Below are 21,735 nucleotides of genomic sequence, written 5' to 3' on the forward strand. Positions count from 1 at the left end.
TGCAGGCGTGGGTGTGTGCCTTCGTGCAGGCGTGGGTGTGTGCCTTCGTGCAGGCGTGGGTGTGTGCCTTCGTGCAGGCGTGGGTGTGTGCCTTCGTGCAGGCGTGGGTGTGTGCCATCGTGCAGGCGTGGGTGTGTGCCATCGTGCAGGCGTGGGTGTGTGCCATCGTGCAGGCGTGGGTGTGTGCCATCGTGCAGGCGTGGGTGTGTGCCATCGTGCAGGCGTGGGTGTGTGCCATCGTGCAGGCGTGGGTGTGTGCCATCGTGCAGGCGTGGGTGTGTGCCATCGTGCAGGCGTGGGTGTGTGCCATCGTGCAGGCGTGGGTGTGTGCCATCGTGCAGGCGTGGCCACTATTGCGCAGACGTGGCCACTATTGCGCAGACGTGGCCACTATTGCGCAGACGTGGCCATTCTATTGCGCAGACTGACCGTGTGCCATCGTGCAGGTGTGGCTGTGTGCTATCGCAACTTATCTGCCAGATCGATTTTTTTCAACTTGTCCGATCTGAATTTTGAGCGATTTTCCAATCGATTTCCGTTTATTTTTATGGAAATTGACCGGAAAATCGATTTTCATTCAGATCGGACATGTTGGGGGAAAAAAAATCTATCCGGCAGGTAAATCTGCCAGAAAATTGTATCGTGTGTACCTAAGATAAATGACAACAGAAGTGAGAGGTGTGTGGAAGCTGACTTTTTTTTCCCTTTTGAACAATGCAGATTTCCTGGCTGTCCTGCTGATCCTCTGCCTCTAATACATTTAGCCATAGCCCCTGAACAAGCATGAAGATAAGGTGGCTGAAGTGTGACTGGATTCCTCAGCGCTGAGACATCAACCTCTTCTGTTGTTATAGCCTGTAGTCACCCAGTGCTTAAAATACACAGTGTCCACCACCAAGGGACAAACCACAAGCCAGGCTAAGTAGTTTCCAACAACAGGGGGTTACAATCTTTATTCGGCAATTTTCATAAAAACATTACTTACATTGTGGGTCCATGCAAGCTGGACCCGAACTGCATAAAAAGCATATAAGGTATTTGCACTGACAGATGTCAAAGTGCACCTTATCACACCATTCAATGGTCGATTTCACAGAGATAGCCCGTCTCTCCTTCCCTACCAGGTTTCGGCCTTATGCCGTCATCAGGGGATATCATGCTTGTTTCTGGTGTGCGATTCAGACACTACTGCAGCCAAAGAGATCAGCAGGACAGCCAGGGAACTGGTATTGTTTAACAGGAAATAAATATGGCAGCCTCCATATACCTCTCACTTGGCGTGATTTAATGCAACTAATGCCTCCACAGAAATGGTTCGGTGGCAACTGCAATAGTAATACCGTAATACAGAAAACATTGTGCACTGCGGATTCATACGAATGCATTTCTCTGCATTATGCTCAGCGGACCCCACATGTGATATATGCTACCTGGAGGAGCCGCGACCGCTCTCTCGCATCCGCCGCATGGTGAGCGATGGTAGTGCAGGGGTATAATAATATATACATCTGGAGGCTCCACCCCCCATAAACACCCCACAATGCATTTCTCTGCATTATGCTCAGCAGACCCTGCATGTGATATACGCTACCTGGAGGAGCCGCGCCCGCTCTCTCGCATCCGCCGCATGGTGAGCGATGGTAGTGCAGGGGTATAATAATAAATATATACATCTAGAGGCTCCACCCCCCATAAACAACCCACAATGCATTTTATCTGCATTATGCTCAGAGGACCCTGCATGTGATATACTCTACCTGGAGGATCCGCGACCGCTCTCTCGCATCCGCCGCATGGTGAGCGATGGTAGCACAGGCATGCCGCCCTCCACGTTATTTGGGATTGGAAATAATCTGCTGAGAAAGTAACCAATCAGAAATCAGCGTCAGCATATCACAAACATTAATTTGAGTTATTTTCATTTGTTTAACCTTCTGGGGACCGGCAGACCAACCCCCCTTATGGACCAGAGCATTTTTACATGTGCGTTTAGATAGCCAGGCAGCAGTGTCCTCAGTATAGTTAGCTAGGCATGGTGTCCCCAGTACAGATAGCCAGGCAGCCCTATCCCCAAGTACATATACTGTAGGTGTCCCCCCTGTAGCCAGCAGCCTTTACTCCCCTCCCAGGCTCCAGCAATGAGCAGCTCCAGCCCCCTCCGCTCTGCCCGGCATCCCCGCTCGCACTGCCGCTAAGTTCCGGGTCCCGGCTTGATGACATCATCAAGCCGGGACCAGACAGAGGCAGAGCGAGCAGGGATGCCGGGCAGAGCGGAGGGGAGTGCTGATCGCCGGGGGAACGTCAGGAAGGTGAGTGGATACTCTTCTCCCCCCCCCCCTACCGCCACAGCTGTTGCAGTGGTCACTACGATCCGCCAACAACCGTAGTGATCACGTGATCAGGAGCCAATCGCCATGGCTCCTAATCACTGAGGGGAGATGTCAACTGCCATACGACAGCTTAATCTCCCCTCTCGGGTGTGTGTGTTCGCACTGGGAGCGAAAAGAGCAGGCGGCGTAAAATCTACGTCACATCAGAATTAGGCAGCCACAAGTGCAGCGTGGGACTTACTACAGGCGGTCCCCAGAAGGTTACAGAACACCTGCCATATTTCCTTTTAAGCAATGCAGATCTCCTGGCTGTTCCCGTTTCTAATACATTTAGCCACAGCCCCTGAACAAGCATGCAGATAAGGTGACTGATGTGTGACTGGAGTAGCTGCATGCTTGCTTCAGGTGTGTGATTCAGACACTACTGCAGCCAGAGAGATCAGCAGGACTGCCAGGCAATCTGTATTGTATAACAGGATATAAATATGGCAGCCTCCATATCACTCTCGCTTCAAGTTCCTTTTAAGAAAGTAAAAAACGTTATCTTTTAGTTTTATAGGCTGAATAGAGAAAGGTGCTACCGGTATAAGTATGACCACTTCTGAACTATTAAAGGGAATCTGAAGGGAAAATAAACGTATAATGAATTGTATGTGTAGTGCAGCTAAGACATAGAACATTAGTAGCAAAGAAAAGATTCTCATATTGTTTCCAGTACAAGAAGAGTTAAAAATCTTCAGTTACCTATGCAAAAGAGCCTCACTGAGCTCTCAGACCAAACTTGGGTCGGCTGCAGTGCTGTTTTCTGAAGCACTTATACATCAAAGAAACCGTGAGAGACAACTTCAGATGAGGTTTTACTGCAGGGAAGTGAAAAGGGTCACTAGCTCTGCTTCATAGTTTAAAATGCAGAGTGTAGTTTGTAAACGGCAAATATGACAGAATGATGCAATGTTATAAAGATAAAGCTGCATACCGGTAACTGAAAATAAAAATAGGAGACTTTTCTTTGCTACTAATGTTCGGTTTTGCTTCATTGTCACTTTAACAAATAGCAGATGTAATGTAGAGGAAGCTCAGAGGAAGATCTCGTCCATCTCCGTGAATATTCAGGCTTGCTGTACAGGAGAGGAGCGCAGACAGTGCAGGAATAGTGAGGAGAGGCGCGCAGACAGTGCAGGAATAGTGAGGAGAGGAGCGCAGACAGTGCAGGAATAGTGAGGAGAGGCGCGCAGACAGTGCAGGAATAGTGAGGAGAGGAGCGTAGACAGTGCAGGAATAGTGAGGAGAGGAGCGCAGACAGTGCAGGAATAGTGAGGAGAGGAGCGCAGACAGTGCAGGAATAGTGAGGAGAGGAGCGCAGACAGTGCAGGAATAGTGAGGAGAGGAGCGCAGACAGTGCAGGAATAGGGAGGCGAGGAGCGCAGACAGTGCAGGAATAGTGAGGAGAGGCGCGCAGACAGTGCAGGAATAGTGAGGAGAGGAGTGCAGACAGTGCAGGAATAGTGAGGAGAGGAGCGTAGACAGTGCAGGAATAGTGAGGAGAGGAGCGCAGACAGTGCAGGAATAGTGAGGACAGGAGGGCAGACAGTGCAGGAATAAGGAGGCGACGAGCGCAGACAGTGCAGGAATAGTGAGGAGAGGAGCGCAGACAGTGCAGGAATAGTGAGGAGAGGAGTGCAGACAGTGCAGGAATAGTGAGGAGAGGAGCGCAGACAGTGCAGGAATAGGGAGGAGAGGAGCGCAGACAGCGCAGGAATAGGGAGGAGAGGAGCGCAGACAGTGCAGGAATAGTGAGGAGAGGAGTGCAGACAGTGCAGGAATAGTGAGGAGAGGAGTGCAGACAGTGCAGGAATAGTGAGGAGAGGAGTGCAGACAGTGCAGGAATAGTGAGGAGAGGAGCGCAGACAGTGCAGGAATAGTGAGGAGAGGAGTGCAGACAGTGCAGGAATAGTGAGGAGAGGAGCGCAGACAGTGCAGGAATAGGGAGGCGAGGAGCGCAGACAGTGCAGGAATAGGGAGGCGAGGTCGTCTGCTATTCCTGGGTGGCCTCATGTGAGGTTCTGTCTCACCAGACGGGATTCAGCAGAAGATAGAATAGCAGGAATGCTTTTAGTGTTTGGTGGCGCTGGAAGCATGTGCTAGAAATGTATGACATCATTATTTACATTCTCTGTGCGTTCAGCATGGTGAGCCCCAGGGATGAGCACGGCGCCTCCTGCGGACTGATGAAAGCCTGCTGTAATCACTTGGAAGGAGGAGCTGTTTATACCCGTTGCTCATCCACTAATCATTTCATTTACAATAATAACTCGGTGTAAAAATAGCAGGAACCGGTTCCTCCAGATGTTTGTGGAGCGGCGGAATCTCTGATGAGGAGCAGGCGGTACAGCGGAGGACCTGGAGGGAGTCACACAGATGAGCAGGAACCGGTTCCTCCAGATGTTTGTGGAGCGGCGGAATCTCTGATGAGGAGCGACATTCTGGCAGGCGGTACAGCGGAGGACCTGGAGGGAGACGTACAGATGAGCAGGAACCGGTTCCTCCAGATGTTTGTGGAGCGGCGAAATCTCTGATGAGGAGCAGGCGGTACAGCGGAGGACCTGGAGGGAGTCACACAGATGAGCAGGAACCGGTTCCTCCAGATGTTTGTGGAGCGGCGGAATCTCTGATGAGGAGCAGGCGGTACAGCGGAGGACCAGGAGGGAGACGCACAGATGAGCAGGAACCGGTTCCTCCAGATGTTTGTGGAGCGGCAGAATCTCTGATGAGGAGCAGGCGGTACGGCGGAGGACCAGGAGGATGACGCACAGGTGAGCAGGAACCGGTTCCTCCAGATGTTTGTGGAGCGGCGGAATCTCTGATGAGGAGCAGGCGGTACAGCGGAGGACCAGGAGGGAGACGCACAGATGAGCAGGAACCGGTTCCTCCAGATGTTTGTGGAGCGGCGGAATCTGATGAGGAGCGACACTGGCAGGCGGTACAACGGAGGACCAGGAACCGGTTCCGCTAGATGTTTGTGGAGCGGCGGAATCTCTGACGAGGAGCAGGCGGGACGGCGGAGGACCAGGAGGGAGACGCACAGATGAGCAGGAACCGGTCCAGATGTTTGTGGAGCGGCGGAATCTCTGATGAGGAGCGACACTGGCAGGCGGTACAGTGGAGGACCTGGAGGGAGTCACACAGATGAGCAGGAACCGGTCCAGATGTTTGTGGAGTGGCGGAATGTCTGATGAGGAACAGGCGGTACGGCGGAGGAGCAGGAGGGAGACGCCCAGATGAGCAGGAACCGGTTCCTCCAGATGTTTGTGGAGCAGTGGAATCTCTGATGAGGAGCAGGCGGTACGGCGGAGGACCAGGAGGGAGAGACACAGATGAGCAGGAATCGGTTCCTCCAGATGTTTGTGGAGCAGTGGAATCTCTTATGAGGAGCAGGCGGGACGGCGGAGGAGCAGGAGGGAGTCGCACAGATGAGCAGGAACCGGTTCCTCCAGATGTTTGTGGAGCAGTGGAATCTCTGATGAGGAGCAGGCGGTACAGCGGAGGAGCAGGAGGGAGACGCACAGATGAGCAGGAACCGGTTCCGCCAGATGTTTGTGGAGCGGTGGAATCTCTGATGAGGAGCAGGTGGTACAGCGGAGGACCAGAAGGGAGTCGCACAGATGAGCAGGAACCGGTTCCTCCAGATGTTTGTGGAGAGGCGGAATCTCTGATGAGGAGCAGGTGGTACAGCGGAGGACCAGGAGAAAGTCGCACAGATGAGCAGGAACCGGTTCCTCCAGATGTTTGTGGAGCGGCGGAATCGCTGATGAGGAGCAGGCGGTACAGCGGAGGACCAGGAGGGAGACACACAGATGAGCAGGAACCGGTACCTCCAGATGTTTGTGGAGCGGTGGAATCTCTGATGAGGAGCAGGCGGTACAGCGGAGGAGCAGGAGGGAGACGCACAGATGAGCAGGAACCGGTTCCGCCAGATGTTTGTGGAGCGGTGGAATCTCTGATGAGGAGCAGGCGGTACAGCGGAGGACCAGGAGGGAGACACACAGATGAGCAGGAACCGGTTCCTCCAGATGTTTGTGGAGCAGTGGAATCTCTTATGAGGAGCAGGCGGTACGGCGGAGGACCAAGAGGGAGAGACACAGATGAGCAGGAATCGGTTCCTCCAGATGTTTGTGGAGCGGTGGAATCGCTGATGAGGAGCAGGCGGTACAGCGGAGGACCAGGAGGAAGTCGCACAGATGAGCAGGAACCGGTTCCTCCGGATGTTTGTGGAGTAGTGGAATCTCTTATGAGGAGCAGGCGGTACAGCGGAGGAGCAGGAGGAAGTCGCACAGATGAGCAGGAAGCGCTCCTCGTGTCTAACGCCGGCAACACACCATGCAATTTTTCTCTGATCGAGAAAGGGATCAATTTTGATTTGAAGATCTCATCAGAAAATTGATCCCTTTATCAATCGGGAGCAGTTTGGACATGTACACATGATACAACTCGGACAGGAAATTGCATCGTGTGTTCCCAGCATTTAGGTATAATCTAGATCGTGGTCTCAATGCAGAGAGTGGCTCAGCTTGTTAGAGGGCTGAGAATAACGATATGGACAGATCAGCATAGGTGTGTATTACTGGATAAACCGCTGTTGATCTGTCCTCGATCTCGATTGTCCTGTGGTGGAAACACCATCCAAGGATCCAATATGGAATACTCCAGAGGAGTCCTCAGCCGGATCAGGATATTAGTGAATCAGAAGCTATTTGCGCCAATAGGTAGAAACATTTATTGGACAAAAATAAAATGGAATCAGTGGCCTGACTGGTTTCCCAAGGATCACCCTCGCTTCATCGGAGGCAGCAAATATCCTGAGATTTACCAACATCCTGATCTGGCCGAGAACTCATCAGTGGCTCTCATATTGGATCCCTGGGCGGTGCTTCCACACAGACGGGACAATCGGGGACAGATCAGCAGCGGTTTATCCACGAATACGCTCATATGCTGGAATGTGAATACTGGCATTCAGCCCTCTAATAAGGGGAGACACTGCACAGAGCAGAGAATCTTGTTTATATTTTGAAAGAGGTGAGAAGACTATGGAGGCAGCCATATTCATTTCCCGTTAAACAATACCAGTTACCCGGCAGTCCTGCTGATCTCTCTGGCTGCAGTAGTGTCTGAATCTCACACCAGAAACAAGCATGCATCTAAATCAGTCACACTTCAGTCAGAACACCTGATCTGCTGCATGCTTGTTCAGGGGCTATGGCTAAAAGTATTGGAGTCCAGGCAACTGGTATTGCTTAAAGGACAACTAAAGTGAGAGGGATATGGTGGCTGCCACATTTATTTAATTTTAAGCAATACCAGGTGCCTGGCTATCCTGTCGATAATCTGCCTGTAATACTTTTAGCCAGAGCCCCTGAACAAGCATGCAGCAGATCAGGTGTTTCTGACATTATTGTCAGATCTGACAAGATTAGCTGCATGCTTATTACTGGTGTGATTCAGACACTACTGCAGCCAAATAACTCAGCAGGACTGCCATGCAATTGGTATTGTTTAAGAGGAAATAAATATGGCAGCCTCCGTATACATCTCACTTCAGTTGTCCTAAAAGGAAATAAACATGGCAGCTTCCAAGTCCCTCTCAGTTCAGTTATGCTTTAAGCACAAGCAGCTCTTCCTTATCCTTTATACAGATTCCCGGCCATATTGTGGTTCTCTACGATGAGCAGCTACACTCTTGTGTTTATAACCTGGGAGCTATTTGCAGTGTGCGCCCTGTAATCTCCCCCGTGGACTAGGCCTGGGAACTAGTTGCAGTGTGCGCCCTGTAATCTCCCCCGTGGACTAGGCCTGGGAGCTAGTTGCAGTGTGCGCCCTGTAATCTCCCCCGTGGACTAGGCCTGGGAGCTATTTGCAGTGTGCGCCCTGTAAGCTCCCCCATGGACTAGGCCTGGGAACTAGTTGCAGTGTGCGCCCTGTAATCTCCCCCGTGGACTAGGCCTGGGAACTATTTGCAGTGTGCGCCCTGTAAGCTCCCCCGTGGACTAGGCCTGGGAACTATTTGCAGTGTGCGCCCTGTAAGCTCCCCCGTGGACTAGGCCTGGGAACTATTTGCAGTGTGCGCCCTGTAAGCTCCCCCATGGACTAGGACTGGGAACTATTTGCAGTGTGCGCCCTGTAAGCTCCCCCATGGACGAGGCCTGGGAACTAGTTGCAGTGTGCACCCTGTAAGCTCCCCTGTGGACTAGGACTGGGAGCTATTTGCAGTGTGCGCCCTGTAAGCTCCCCTGTGGACTAGGCCTGGGAACTATTTGCAGTGTGCGCCCTGTAAGCTCCCCCGTGGACTAGGCCTGGGAACTAGTTGCAGTGTGCGCCCTGTAAGCTCCCCCGTGGACTAGGCATGGGAGCTAGTTGGAGTGTGCGCCCTGTAAGCTCCCCGGTGGACTAGGCCTGGGAACTATTTGCAGTGTGCGCCCTGTAAGCTCCCCCGTGGACTAGGCCTGGGAACTAGTTGCAGTGTGCGCCCTGTAAGCTCCCCTGTGGACTAGGCATGGGAGCTATTTGCAGTGTGCGCCCTGTAAGCTCCCCCGTGGACTAGGCCTGGGAACTAGTTGCAGTGTGCGCCCTGTAAGCTCCCCTGTGGACTAGGCCTGGGAACTAGTTGCAGTGTACTCCCTGTAAGCTCCCCCGTGGACTAGGCCTGGGAACTAGTTGCAGTGTGCGCCCTGTAAGCTCCCCTGTGGACTAGGCCTGGGAACTATTTGCAGTGTGCGCCCTGTAAGCTCCCCCGTGGACCAGGCCTGGGAACTATTTGCAGTGTGCGCCCTGTAAGCTCCCCCATGGACTAGGCCTGGGAGCTATTTGCAGTGTGCGCCCTGTAAGCTCTCCTGTGGACTAGGCCTGGGAGCTAGTTGCAGTGTGCGCCCTGTAAGCTCCCCTGTGGGCTAGGCCTGGGAGCTATTTGCAGTGTGCGCCCTGTAAGCTCCCCTGTGGACTAGGCCTGGGAGCTATTTGCAGTGAGCGCCCTGTAATCTCCCCCGTGGACTGGGCCTGGGAGCTACTTGCAGTGTGCGCCCTGTAAGCTCCCCCGTGGACGAGGCCTGGGAGCTATTTGCAGTGTGCGCCCTGTAAGCTCCCCCGTGGACTAGGCCTGGGAACTAGTTGCAGTGTGCGCCCTGTAAGCTCCCGTGTGGACTAGGCCTGGGAGCTATTTGCAGTGTGCGCCCTGTAAGCTCCCCCGTGGACGAGGCCTGGGAGCTATTTGCAGTGTGCGCCCTGTAAGCTCCCCTGTGGACTAGGCCTGGGAACTATTTGCAGTGTGCGCCCTGTAAGCTCCCCCATGGACTAGGCCTGGGAGCTATTTGCAGTGTGCCCCCTGTAAGCTCCCCTGTGGACTAGGCCTGGGAGCTATTTGCAGTGTGCGCCCTGTAAGCTCCCCCGTGGACCAGGCCTGGGAACTAGTTGCAGTGCGCACCCTGTAATCTCCCCCGTGGACTAGGCCTGGGAGCTATTTGCAGTGTGCGCCCTGTAAGCTCCCCCGTGGACCAGGCCTGGGAACTAGTTGCAGTGTGCGCCCTGTAAGCTCCCCCGTGGACCAGGCCTGGGAACTAGTTGCAGTGTGCGCCCTGTAAGCTCCCCCGTGGACCAGGCCTGGGAACTAGTTGCAGTGCGCACGCTGTAATCTCCCCCGTGGACTAGGCCTGGGAGCTATTTGCAGTGTGCGCCCTGTAAGCTCCCCCGTGGACTAGGCCTGGGAGCTATATGCAGTGTAAGCTCCCTGTAAGCTCCCCTGTGGACTAGGCCTGGGAGCTATTTGCAGTGTGCGCCCTGTAAGCTCCCCCGTGGACGAGGCCTGGGAGCTATTTGCAGTGTGCGCCCTGTAAGCTCCCCCGTGGACCAGGCCTGGGAACTAGTTGCAGTGTGCGCCCTGTAAGCTCCCCCGTGGACGAAGGGCTCTGCTGCAGGACGGAGCCCCCAGTCGGTGGACACTTACAACAGCTGGCGCATGTTGGTCCAGTCCACACACATGGTTGGCACCTTGGTGCTGCAGTGCTCATGGAACTTGTACATGCACGTCTGGCATCGGAATCCGTTGAGAAGGAACTTCTGGCAGATGTCACAGAAGGCCAGCTTCAGGAACGTCTTCCGGACCTGTCAACGGGATTCAGATGATCAGATGGCGATCAGACAAAAAGGCCAAACGATACAATCATAATAACGATTCCAAACATCCAATCAGAATTCTTCTCAAGACAGACAACAGTGTTACGTAAAAGCTCATTTCACGAACCACCTCCAGCCACAGACTCGCAAGCTAAGCAACTTGTGCCTGCTATACACCATCCAAGATTTACTGCAGATCGATGAACAATCTGACCATAATGACAGGACTGCCCAGCAATCGGAAGTACATTATTCTTACGGATCAGTAATGACTGATAAGTGGGCGGGCACACTGGTGATCACATGTCAGGCCACACAGATATGCCAAACATCTACCAGACAGGAGACCCACCGGGCAAAACGTTTCATGGGGGAGACATTGTACAAACGGTAACTGGCCAATTTTACCACCGCCATGTAGTATGAGTGTTACCTACACAGTCTGCTCATAGTATTCAGTATCTGTTCACCCTCATACTACATGCAGGTGGTAAAAATGGTCAATAATTGGTTAGATCATTGAACATGTGTACAATCACTGGCCAATTTGACCACCTCATCAACGTCATGATGTTACGCACAGTCCTGCCTGATCCTCCCCATAGAGAATACCAGAGCGGGGGGGGGGGGGGGGGGGGGGAGGGGAAGGGGGGGCTAGCCTATTGCTGTCCCCTTGATAAAGAGACCCCCGGTGGTCTAGAAGTTCTGGATTTGGATTCCATGCTGCTATCAAAAAGGACAATGCCGAATCTATTGCCAATTACTTACAAAATTGTGTGTCGTGAGAGGAACGTGATCCAAGAAATCCACTATGAGCTCCGCTCCGATTAACACCATGGCATCTGTACTCCAATCCAGACGCTGCTTCCTGCTGGAACATAAGAGAACATGTCAGCAACGCTCACCGGCCGGACACTCAACATCAAGAGAAAGCAGAGTGACTGCTGTACAAACACCTCAATATCAGCAATACTCTCTCTCTCTGCAGGAGTGCAACACCTGAATATCAGCAATACTAAGAGCTTTCAGGTCCCTGGCGTCAAAAATGTGTGAATGGAAGCAGTTTATCCAGGCAAGAAATCCGATTGGCTGTTTGTGGCTCCACCCTTTTTCTACATTTAAACCCCAGTCACCCAATGACTGACTGTAGCAGGTTTGAGGGCTCTGCCATTAACAGTGTAAGAATGGCAGCAGTTTCAATATTCCCCTACAAAACCAATAGGTGAATTTTGTTTGGCTGTTGTAGGCTCCACCCACTTTCCTGAATATTAATCTCATTCACCCAGTGACCAAGTGTGGCAAGCCATTAAAGGTGTAAGAATGGCTGCAGTTTACATTTTCCCAGTGAAATTTGATTGGCTGTTTTATGCTCCACCCACTTTAACTGGATTTGTAACCTCGGTCACCAAGTGACCAACTGTACCAAGTGACCAACTGTACCAAGTGTGGGGACTCTGGCTTGATCACTGTGAGAATGGCAGCCTTTTCCATTTTTTCCATTGACATGAATGGGTGAAATCTGATTTGCTGTTTGTAGCTCCGCCCAGGTGTGCAGGGGGGCCGTGAGACCCCCAGAACATATCATCCCAGGTAGTAAGGGATCTGTATACCAAGTTTCGTTCAAATCGGTCAAGCCGTTTGAGTCATTGCTGCACATACAGTCAACATACTCCGATGATATGTGTGTGAATCTGTGCAACGTCTGGAAGAATCTCCCCAAGTCTGGGGGACATTTATCAAGAGTGTCCGAGACAAAATATTGGTAGGTTTTTAGTATTCTGTGCAGAACTGTCTCAGGCATCTTAACCCTCCTGGCGGTCTAATTAATTCCGCCAGGAGGCAGCGCAGCAGGGTTTTTTTTTTTTTTTTAATTCATGTAGCCCAGGGCTCGCTACATGATAGCCGCTGCTCAGCAGCATCCCCCCACCCGCCAGGAAGGTTAAGAAATCACTTAATAGCGCAGTTTTCTTCTTAAGCTGTTCTAAAATAGGAAGGTCTCAGGCAGTACAGTGTGTGAGGGAAGTTGCTGTTGCTGAGGTAACCAATACATCTGCTGTACTGTATTTATGCCCAGCACTGGAGGGGTTAAGCACAGAACAGCTTCACTGGACACCTGGCAGCAGGGGGGAGGAGCCTGTAGAACTGCTATTAAGCACTTCTTGATCTGTGGCAGTTTAGGGATGGATTTGCACTTTTCTTAACTGTAGTGCAGCTCTAGAAAATCATGCTAAATTGCCACTATTACGTAGGATTTAAGAATTGTCCTTGTCCTATTATCATGCAGAACTGTTCCCCTGCTGGCTAGAACGGTTTAAGGAGAAAAAACTGTCAGTAATGCTTTGATAAATCTGGCCCAGAGTAATGCTAGGTACACTCTTGCGACTATGGTCGTTCCTAACAGCAGCTTAATGATCGCTCTGCCAACAATCGGGTAAAGAAGTTTACCGAACGATCATTAAATACGACGAACGAACGATATCGGCAAGAGGAAAAAATTTGCCAGGATGGGTCATATTAAACGACAATTGTTGCAAAACAAAAGTGTGTATAGTTCTCTGCCGATAATGATGGTTATAAGGGAACGTACGCATGCGTCAGAAAGTAACATTTCTACTACTTCCTGTTTAGTGCGACTTATAATGACCCTTCTATTGCTAATGATTACTATTTGAGCTATAGTTTGTATTAAAATGAACTATGATCTATTGTAATCTATTGAAATCCCATGTGACATCCATTTGCATGCGCATACGTCTCATTTTATCGTTCCTTTTCTTCAGAACTATCGTTGGTGTGTGTATAACAGTTGTCTTTTTCCATCATTGCATTCCAATCGTTCCTCCCTCATTCGTTGTCTTATTATCGGTTCTTTAGAAGGATCGTTATCGCAAGTCTGTACTTAGCATAAGTGAAGCTGAGTGACGCTTCCTGGCCAGACTTGCCCGGTAACAGCGTGACTGTACAGAGAGGCAGACGCACAGCTGCCTCTGTCCTGCGGCCCTCGCTGTAACGCCGGCTGCACTGATATTTACATAGAGGGATACGGGGGAAATGTGAGCGATATCCATGTCATAGCAATGAGCCAGAAATAGATTGTAAGCCTGGCCTGAGGCGTCGCAGCGAGTCATACAGTACATATATATATATAATGGGCAGCATGCGGAAGACACGCCCCCTCTCCGTGCAGACGTCACCGGGACATGTGCACAGCTAGAGAGTCATTGTATCTGTTGGCTGACAAACAGCCGTTCCACAAACCCCACAGGGATAAAGTGCCTGACTCGTCCCCACCTACAGAAACTCCATATCTCATTACCTCAACCCAATCACCTCACACTGGGAAACTCCGACTGCAGCCAGACCCCCGCCAAGTGTCCGGAGGGGGGGGGGGGGGCAGAACATCAAACCAGGCGCTCCCCCTTTCACAGAGCAGATCTCAGCGCCCCCAACTGTGCCCAGCGCCCCCAACTGCAGCCAGACCTCCGCCAAGTGTCCAGGAAATGTCTAGAAGAAGCTTGGGGTCTTTACTGATGACATTTTTTTTCTGGGGGACAGCAGAGCGCAGGGGGGACTGGGGCACGGTATAGTAACAGAGAATGGTGATAGTATGCAGAACCAGCCTCTGTGTCCTAATAGCATTCTTCAAACCCACCTCGGGTTCCATTTATGGTGCCCATACATCTAGTAATGTACAGGCAGATCGACCAAGAAGACAGATCTCTCTCTGATCCAATCTGATTGGAGAGAGATCTGTTACTGTCAGCATCTATCTATCTATCTATCTATCTATCTATCTATCTATCTATCTATCTATCTATCTATCTATTGCTGCATATGGTTATGTAGCTCCACCCTCCCAGTGATGTCACAGCCTAGGCTTATTAGCTATGCTCCCAGGGCATCCTGGGAAGCCACGTATTACTTTCATTGGCTTTGGAACTCTCAGTGAACAGAAAAGTTAAATCCCTGCTCCGTTTGTATATGTCAGTGGGAGGCTCTTACCCTTTGGTGTCTGGCAGAAGGCGGAATACGGCGCAGCATTCTGGCTGGAGTCCTCGCACCTTCAGCGACTTCATAAGGCAATCGTGGAGGGTCATCCCACTGCGGACATTCACCTGCAGGAGGAGAGAAGCATAGCGAGAGGTCAGAGGATCCCCGACTGCCGCCAGATCTCATGCCTAACGGTTACCGGATATCCAGCAATCACTGGCGGCCACGTCAGCCATCACTAGCGAGGTGCAACTCATTACAAGCTGATGCAGCATTATGCAAATGTATGGGGCTTTACAATAACCCAATCAACACCCACCAAGGCTGGATCCCATTTGTCCATTGTCAAGCTGCATATATTTGCATAGAGAATTTGCACAACCCTACATCAATGATTCATCTCACTGTCCTCCCTTACTCATTACTCTGGCAGCTACGCAATGCCCAGGTACACAGATCTGTACACAGCTGAAATATGCTATGTCACAGAAATATACAGTAACACCTGGGATTGCAAGTAACTTGTTCTATTAATGCCTTCAGGGACATTTCAGTAGACCTATAAAATGCCACTTCAGGCTTACTATGAGGGCTGATGTTGGATGTATATACAAGACCGTACGGCTATAACCCGCAATGCTCACACAGTGCAACCAAGCATTGCCGATCCCAAACAATCTGCGTTCTCCCCAAACATTGTTCCAGCCGGGTGGCATAAAAACGTATCTGGGTGGGGCAGAACTGGGGGATGCAAGACCAGCACAACTCTGCTAACAGCTCAGCACAGGAGGAGGAGGAGGAGGAGCTACGAGGATAGCCGGGCGGTCAATAAAATTAGCCGGGTGGAGCACCCAGCTAGAAGAGCCTGGGGAGACCACTGCAAACAATAAGAGCAAGAAGAAGGAGGTCCGCACGATGTCCGGAGAACACTAATAATGAATACAGAGGCGTTGTATTGCTTGATCTTACCCTTGCCATTATGCTGGATGCTTGTAGTACAGAAAGTGTATGGAGGGCAGCATCTGTCAGACGCACAACTACCACCAATCGTTCATACTCTGCAACACGTTTCTTGTCATTAAACTCAACGAATCTGTCACCCAGTGCCACGCCTGTGATCTCCAGGCTCAGAGAGCGTCAGCTAAGCATCTGGCCACAGAGGGGGTCTGAGGATGTGGGACCTAACAGCCTGGTACACAACAGTTTTGATTGGCCTGTGATTGGCTAATATTACTTCCATGTAGTATGAGCACTTATCTACACAATCTGCTGTCAGTATTCAGAATAAGCTGGCCTTCCTCCTACATGGAGGTGGTGTACCTGGGCGGTGATTGGCCAGTAAAAATCTGATGTGTGTATGCACCTGAACAGCTGATCTCTGAAGAAGGAGAAAATAACAGAATGTACAAATTATAAATTCTATTCCAAATTCCCCGATCCCCGGTACTTTCTGTAATTATGTGAGCAACATTGTATAGAAGAAAGAAGGCGGGACGTTAAATTCACTTTTTCTCCAAAGTTTTCTCGTAGGAGATAATATCTCATCTTCTTTTGAGAATAACGTTTCAGCACTTCGCAGTTAAAAAAGTACCAAAAAGCGGGTGGAAAAGTACCAAAAAGCGGGTGGAAAAGTACCAAAAAGCGGGTGGAAAAGTACCAAAAAGCGGGTACCAAAAAGCGGGTGGAAAAGTACCAAAAAACGGGTGGAAAAGTACCAAAAAGTGGGTGGAAAAATACTATCAAAACTACTGGTCTGGGAAGGGATAACTGGCGCTCTCCTCTGGTCTGAGAAGGGATAACTGGCACTCTCCTCTGGTCTGGGAAGGGATAACTGGCGCTCTGCTCTGGCCTGGGAAGGGATAACTGGCGCTCTGCTCTGGCCTGGGAAGGGATAACTGGCGCTCTCCTCTGGTCTGGGAAGGGATAACTGGCGCTCTCCTCTGGTCTGGGAAGGGATAACTGGCGCTCTCCTCTGGTCTGGGAAGGGATAACTGGCGCTCTCCTCTGGTCTGGGAAGGGATAACTGGCGCTCTCCTCTGGTCTGAGAAGGGATAACTGGCACTCTCCTCTGGTCTGGGAAGGGATAACTGGCGCTCTGCTCTGGCCTGGGAAGGGATAACTGGCGCTCTCCTCTGGCCTGGGAAGGGATAACTGGCGCTCTCCTCTGGTCTGGGAAGGGATAACTGGAGCCCTCCTCTGGCCTGGGAAGGGGTAACTGCCGCTCTCCTCTGGTCTGGGAAGGGATAACTGGCGCTCTCCTCTGGCCTGGGAAGGGGTAACTGGCGCCCTCCTCTGGTCTGGGAAGGGATAACTGGAGCTCTCCTCTGGTCTGGGAAGGGGTAACTGGCGCTCTCCTCTGGTCTGGGAAGGGATAACTGGCGCTCTCCTCTGGTCTGGGAAGGGATAACTGGCGCTCTCCTCTGGTCTGGGAAGGGATAACTGGCCTTCTCCTCTGGTCTGGGAAGGGGTAACTGGCGCTCTCCTCTGGTCTGGGAAGGGGTAACTGGCGCCCTCCTCTGGCCTGGGAAGGGTTAACTGGCGCTCTCCTCTGGTCTGGGAAGGGATAACTGGAGCTCTCCTCTGGTCTGGGAAGGGAAAACTGGCGCTCTCCTCTGGTCTGGGAAGGGATAACTGGCCTTCTCCTCTGATCTGGGAAGGGATAACTGGCGCTCTCCTCTGGTCTGGGAAGGGGTAACTGGCGCCCTCCTCTGGCCTGGGAAGGGATAACTGGAGCTCTCCTCTGGTCTGGGAAGGGATAACTGGAGCTCTCCTCTGGTCTGGGAAGGGTTAGCTGGCGCTCTCCTCTGGTCTGGGAAGGGTTAGCTGGCGCTCTCCTCTGGTCTGGGAAGGGATAACTGGCGCTCTCCTCTGGTCTGGGAAGGGATAACTGGCGCTCTCCTCTGGTCTGGGAAGGGATAACTGGCGCTCTCCTCTGGTCTGGGAAGGGATAACTGGCGCTCTCCTCTGGTCTGGGAAGGGATAACTGGCGCTCTCCTCTGGTCTGGGAAGGGATAACTGGCGCTCTCCTCTGGTCTGGGAAGGGATAACTGGCGCTCTCCTCTGGTCTGGGAAGGGTTAAGGAAGTTTTCAGGGCCCAGCGAGGCGTCAGTAAAAGCATTCTTTGTATGATCGCATACTGGCGCACTCATCCAGCTCGCTGAAATGGCCAATTTATTTACTTATAGCTGTTGTAACTGCCAGAAATAAGTCCGGCTCAGTTGCTGGGCGTGGAAGGCAGAAGGGTCAGAAGGCCAAAAAAGCCCTTTCATGTTCCTGACTGCTGAATAATACTTATTTTGTGTCACAATCAGAAGAAAGACATAAATACGCAGATTATTCCCGCTCGGCTGTTCAGCAGGATTACTCAGAAATGTTTGTTATTTCTGATGGTGTCAGATGTGAGTTATGCAGCCGAGTGGATTTTTCTGATTTGGATCCCGGCTGCACTCACTAATATTTATCTTGGACAAGGTATGTGGAAAGTCAGCAGCGAGCGGCCTGCGCAGAAAGCAACAGACCGCTGTTCTTATATCTCCCTGTCACTGCAGAGTCACTGAGGCCGAGATGTACACAGGCCTGCTATAGATCTGCGCACTGCCTCCGTCCGCGCACTGCCTGCCTGGGTCCACGCACTGCCTGCCTGCGTCCGCCCACTGCCTGCCTGCCTGCGTCCGCACACTGCCTGCCTGCGTCCGCACACTGCCTGCCTGCGTCCGCACACTGCCTGCCTGCGTCCGCACACTGCCTGCCTGCGTCCGCACACTGCCTGCCTGCGTCCGCACACTGCCTGCCTGCGTCCGCACACTGCCTGCCTGCGTCCGCACACTGCCTGCCTGCGTCCGCACACTGCCTGCCTGCGACCGCACATAATATGGTAGGACATTAGACTATGGCTATGGAAGGATTACATTGTGAGCTCCTCTGAGGACAGTCAGTGACATGACTATGTACTCTGTAATGTGCTGCAGAAGATGTCAGTGCTATATAAATACATAATAATAATATGGTAGGACATTAGACTGTGACTATGGTAGGATTAGAGTGTGAGCTCCTCTGAGGACAGTCAGTGACATGACTATGTACTCTGTAATGTGCTGCAGAATATGTCAGCGCTATATAAATACATAATAAAAATAATATGGTAGGACATTAGACTATGACTATGGTAGGATTAGAGTGTGAGCTCCTCTGAGGACAGTCAGTGACATGACTATGTACTCTGTAATGTGCTGCAGGAGATGTCAGTGTTATATAAATACATAATAATATGGTAGGACATTACACTATGACTATGGTAGGATTAGAGTGTGAGCTCCTCTGAGAACAGTCAGTGACATGACTATGTACTCAGTAATGTGCTGCAGAAGATGTCAGTGCTATATAAATACATAATAATAATAATATGGTAGGACATTAGACTATGACTATGGTAGGATTAGATTGTGAGCTCCTCTGAGGACAGTCAGTGACATGACTATGTACTCTGTAATGTGCTGCAGAAGATGTCACTGCTATATAAATACATAATAATAATATGGTAGGACATTACACTATGGCTATGGTAGGATTAGATTGTGAGCTCCTCTGAGGACAGTCAGTGACATGACTATGTACTCTGTAATGTGCTGCAGAAGATGTCAGTGCTATATAAATACAGTACATAATAATAATAATAATAATATGTAGTACATTAGACTATAGTAGGATTAGATTGTGAGCTCCTCTGAGGACAGTCAGTGACATGACTATGTATTCTGTACAGTGCTGCAGAAGATTGCAGTGCTATATAAATACATAATAATAATATGGTAGGACATTACACTATGACTATGGTAGGATTAGAGTGTAAGCTCCTCTGAGGACAGTCAGTGACATGACTATGTACTCTGTAATGTGCTGCAGAAGATGTCAGTGCTATATAAATACATATACATTTCAGAATGTAAATCAGGGAGAGGAAAGATTTTACAGTGGGCAAACACTGACTAAAGCATTTATAAATGAATATTGGAGAAAGAAAAAGCTATTAACTGCGTTCTTTTCACTACAGGTCCTCTTAAAATGGCAGCAGCATAGGATACAGTAATTCCTAGTACATTTGACTCTCATTAGTATGCATTTTACATGTGACCAGGATTTTGTGCTCCTCTAGGGCTGTCACATATGGTGGATTGTGCAGATTTTGCGCCTCTGTAATCCCGATATCCTCGCAGTGTAATGTTATATGGAAGCGGAGCTTTGCGCACGCCTACATGCCGGGGTGAGGGATTAACAGAGATAAAAACCCCGAAACACAACCAGCGATGACCGGTCACTGCGCTTCCAGAGAGACAGCTACCTTTACATGAGATGCAGCCTGCAGGCTCAGGCCGCTGTTCCCAAGGTTGTAACGTGTTGGGTGGCATCTGCCATACTTGGTGGCCCTGCCTGCCAGCTCTGGATAGGTGTAGAGGGTTGTTGTATTTATATTGTAAACACCAGGTACAGGTGCCCCCAGTATAGGTAGCCAGGTATAGGTGAACCCATTATAGGTAGCAAGCTATAGGTTTTCCAGTATAGGTAGGCAGGTACAGGTGCCCCCAGTATAGTTAGCCAGGTATAGGTTCCCCCAGTATAAATAGCCAGTTGTAGGTGCCCCCAGTATATGTTAGCCAGTTATAGGTGTCCCCAGTATACGTCAGTTATAGGTTCCCCCAGTATAGGTGCCACAGTTATAGATAGCCAGATATAGGTGTCCCCAGTACGTAGCAGTGCTTTTCAGCGCTGCTAGATTTGGGCGCCACTATAAACTATAAAGGGAATCACAACTAGCGTTGCTCAGTGAGTGACGTCGGCGCAGTCAGAAGACGGAGCCGAAGTTGCTTACAAAAAAAAATCACAATAATTTGGCTTCAGCAATCGCTGGAAGCCGAATTATTTCATTCCCCCACTATCCATGGCGGCCTGGAGGGGGAATAGTAATTACCGCCGCCGGGACTTGTGCAGCAGCAGGATAAACCATATACCGGCTGTATCCTGCGCCCAAGTCTATCAGCACCAAATTCAAATGTATGCTCCCCAGTATATGTTAGCTAGTTATATGTGTCCCCAGTATAGGTAGCCAGTTACAGGCGCCCCCGGTATATGTTAGCTAGTTATAGGTGCCCCCAATATATGTTAGCTAGGTATAGGTGCCCCCAGTATAGGTAGTAAGCTATAGGCACCCGCCGGGGTAACCATGGAGACAGGACACGAACCTAGCGAGGCAGCGAGAGGAGAAGAGAGCAGTGAGAGGAGTCTGCACTGGAACCGGGTTATGCGAGTTACTGGGGGCCCAAGAAAGCAAGGCCCCCTCTAAAGTGAGGTCAAAGGAGGGGAGTGTCCCGCTTGTATGCTGGCGGCACACCTGTTGGTATACTGCAGCTTTACTACCACAGACACTGCCTACCACTTCTTCTCTCCTGGGATGGCCCCTGGGGGACCCCCTGACAAGTGCTGATATACCGCAGACCCCAGGTTGAGAACTGCTGCTTTATAGCATACCTGAAGCATATTTAAAATTTTAAAAAGAGATACTTACCTAAGGAGAGGGAAGGCTCTGGGTCCTATATCTGGGTCCACCGTCCAGTGCTGTCTCCTGCCGCGAGAGGTGTCGGCAGCCTTTGGGAGCCCGGAAGGCTCCATACTGCGCAGTCGTAAGTGCGCGAGAGAGAGAGAGCTTGCGCATGCGCAATGTGGAGCCACGTGTCTTGGGTTCCACGAAGACTTCCGAAACCTCCAGCAGCAGAAGAGAGCAGTCTCCGCCCCATCGGCCACAGACTGCTAATGGGGGAGCCAGCGCTGGAACGCCGGAGGAACGCAGGAGGAACAGGAAGACTCTATAGGGCCCAGAGCCCTCCCTCTCCTTAGGTAAGGATCTGTTTTTTCTTATTCTAAATACGCTTCAGATTTGCTATAAGGATCTGTCTTTTAATGAAATGTTACCGTAGTTCCAATTTACTATTATGACATAAATTCAGGGAAAATGCTGCATGTTAGTTTTATAGAGTGTAGAGAGCAGGCGGAACGATTAGTGTTTGCATTAGAGAACATTCCGTGATAATGATTATAAATCCCAGCAGAAGCAGCAGAGGGAATCAGCGCTGGGTGTGCCGCTGTCTGCATTCCTCCATGTACAGCACACCGGCTTCACGTCTGACTTAATGAAGACACGAAAATTCCTTCCCCAAACATCATAGCAAAATCACAATAAAGAGATGCAGCATTCCGCTCA

At 50.9% G+C, this 21,735-nt stretch overlaps 1 protein-coding gene across 12 annotated transcripts in view; it reads right to left on the reverse strand.

Moving 5' to 3' along the window:
* The window catches only part of RAF1 (Raf-1 proto-oncogene, serine/threonine kinase), a 152,877-nt gene that overhangs the window by 49,656 nt on the left and 81,486 nt on the right, over positions 1-21,735 (reverse strand). For 5 of the 12 annotated variants that reach the window (XM_068251799.1, XM_068251798.1, XM_068251804.1 and 2 more), the window contains exons 3-6: positions 14,496-14,608; positions 11,262-11,364; positions 10,324-10,481; positions 1,758-1,856 (exon numbers count right to left, since the gene is read on the reverse strand). In XM_068251799.1, the coding sequence (XP_068107900.1) occupies positions 1,758-1,856; positions 10,324-10,481; positions 11,262-11,364; positions 14,496-14,608 (473 nt within the window). The remainder of the gene's footprint in view (positions 1-1,757; positions 1,857-10,323; positions 10,482-11,261; positions 11,365-14,495; positions 14,609-21,735) is intronic. The other 7 variants (XM_068251801.1, XM_068251808.1, XM_068251805.1 and 4 more) reach the window with 3 other exon arrangements.

The sequence above is a fragment of the Hyperolius riggenbachi genome, chromosome 9 (assembly GCF_040937935.1).
Source record: "Hyperolius riggenbachi isolate aHypRig1 chromosome 9, aHypRig1.pri, whole genome shotgun sequence".
NCBI classification, from domain to species: domain Eukaryota; kingdom Metazoa; phylum Chordata; class Amphibia; order Anura; family Hyperoliidae; genus Hyperolius; species Hyperolius riggenbachi.